The 1,557-nt window shown below is 36.6% G+C and overlaps 1 protein-coding gene across 1 annotated transcript; it reads right to left on the bottom strand.

Annotated features, from left to right (window-relative positions):
* Nucleotides 1-6: 6 nt before the first annotated feature.
* Nucleotides 7-1,150, bottom strand: LOC102600694 (uncharacterized; the record flags this gene model as incomplete). Its single annotated transcript, XM_006368033.2, has 3 exons — nucleotides 917-1,150; nucleotides 350-608; nucleotides 7-209 (listed from the first exon to the last, which is right to left on the bottom strand). Coding segments are annotated over exons 1-3 (681 nt in total), but the record flags the coding sequence as incomplete, so codon positions are not given.
* Nucleotides 1,151-1,557: the final 407 nt, after the last annotated feature.

The raw sequence follows: 1,557 nt of genomic DNA, 5'->3' as shown, positions 1-1,557 counted from the left end.
ATTGATTTTGTTGTCAACGACAGCTTCTTCTGGAACTTCTTTTCCTTTACTAAGTAATTTAACAGCCAAACCATTTTTTGCAGATGCTAATAAGGACTCCTTACTAATGCACTCAGGTGGTGTACTTGGGACAAATATTACAGCATCTGTCACCAGCAGCGTCCTCGACTTCTTATGATAGAATGCCACCTCAACATATGGTCCAATTCCTAATTAAACCAATAGGAAAAAGTTATCAGATTTGAAACACAAGGTACAACTTCACAGTTATAGTGAAAAAATTCAGTGATCATACGTGAAATTAACCTTACTTCAGACTAAAACTAGAGCAGAATCTATTATTACGTACCAACTTCGGGAGAGCTCAAAACCTTTTGCTCAATATCATCAGCCCATGGTGTTGACAAATCTGCATCTTTCAGTGTTTTTGCACGGAAAATCCCGAAAAACTCAAGAGGCAGGTTTAAAGGCCAACTCCATTGCCTTGGTGCCACCCATACTTGAGCCTTTGAGAACTTTCTCGAAAATGGGCCAACAAATATTTTGTGCTCATATGCAAATGTAGGTAGGACAATATATTTCACAGGATATCCCATCTCTTTCACGAGCTGCAAAAGTCGAAACACACTTGTAAACATCAATATTTAAACAATAAGCACATGAGTACAGCCAAGTGTTACTAATAGTAGGCACTACTTAAACAAAACACCCTCATAATCATTTTAATCCTTGAAATACAGCAATAACTAAGCCTCGATCCCGAGAAAATTGGGGTTGGGTATATGAATTGATCTTACTTGTCTTTGTTGCTCCATTTAAGCTCATTTATATACTAAGAAAATACGTAGGAAATCCGAATGGATCCAATATTATTTAATGAAAACATGATAACTATGAATGATGTCTTCTGAGTTACCTGAATACATTCTTTGGTTGGAGCAATTGGAGCATGAACCCACAATTCACGAGATTTAGGTTTGATGACGGTCATTCTGATGTTTGTTGAAACACTGCTGAATCCGAGTGCTTGCTCTTGCTCAAATAACCATATGGTGTCTTTCACAGCCTGAGATACTAATGATATAATACTGTTAGTAGCAAAAAACAGGAGCTGAATTCTAGTTACATATACCATTGAGCTATATCTAACAATTACCCAAATTACAAGCTAACAATTCAAAAAGCAAGAAAATGTTTCTTGCTAAAATGGTTCTAGACTTCTAGATAGTAAGATTCCAAAGTCCAAGGTAGTGGTAAGGTATGCATATATTTTACCCCTCCCTAGACCCCACTTTTTGGGATTACACTGGGTATATATTATTGTTGTTGTTGTTCAGGATGTTAAAGTTTCTTACTCATAAATAATGTTTAAATAAATTCAACACTTAATTACCATCTTCATTGTTGCAGATTTAACATAACATAAACACACCAATACGGATTGTGGTGGAGTGGTAAGTACTATTTCATCCTTAACTAAGAGATATCGGATTCAAGTCTCCTTGGGTACGGAGTTCGCCTTTGTTAGGGAGCGCTTTACCTCCCAATGTGGGACTT

This window comes from Solanum tuberosum, unplaced genomic scaffold, assembly GCF_000226075.1.
Source record: "Solanum tuberosum cultivar DM 1-3 516 R44 unplaced genomic scaffold, SolTub_3.0 contig00700, whole genome shotgun sequence".
NCBI classification, from domain to species: domain Eukaryota; kingdom Viridiplantae; phylum Streptophyta; class Magnoliopsida; order Solanales; family Solanaceae; genus Solanum; species Solanum tuberosum.
The sequence above is the reverse complement of the archived record's forward strand: the minus strand, read 5'-3'. Positions and strand labels throughout refer to the sequence as shown.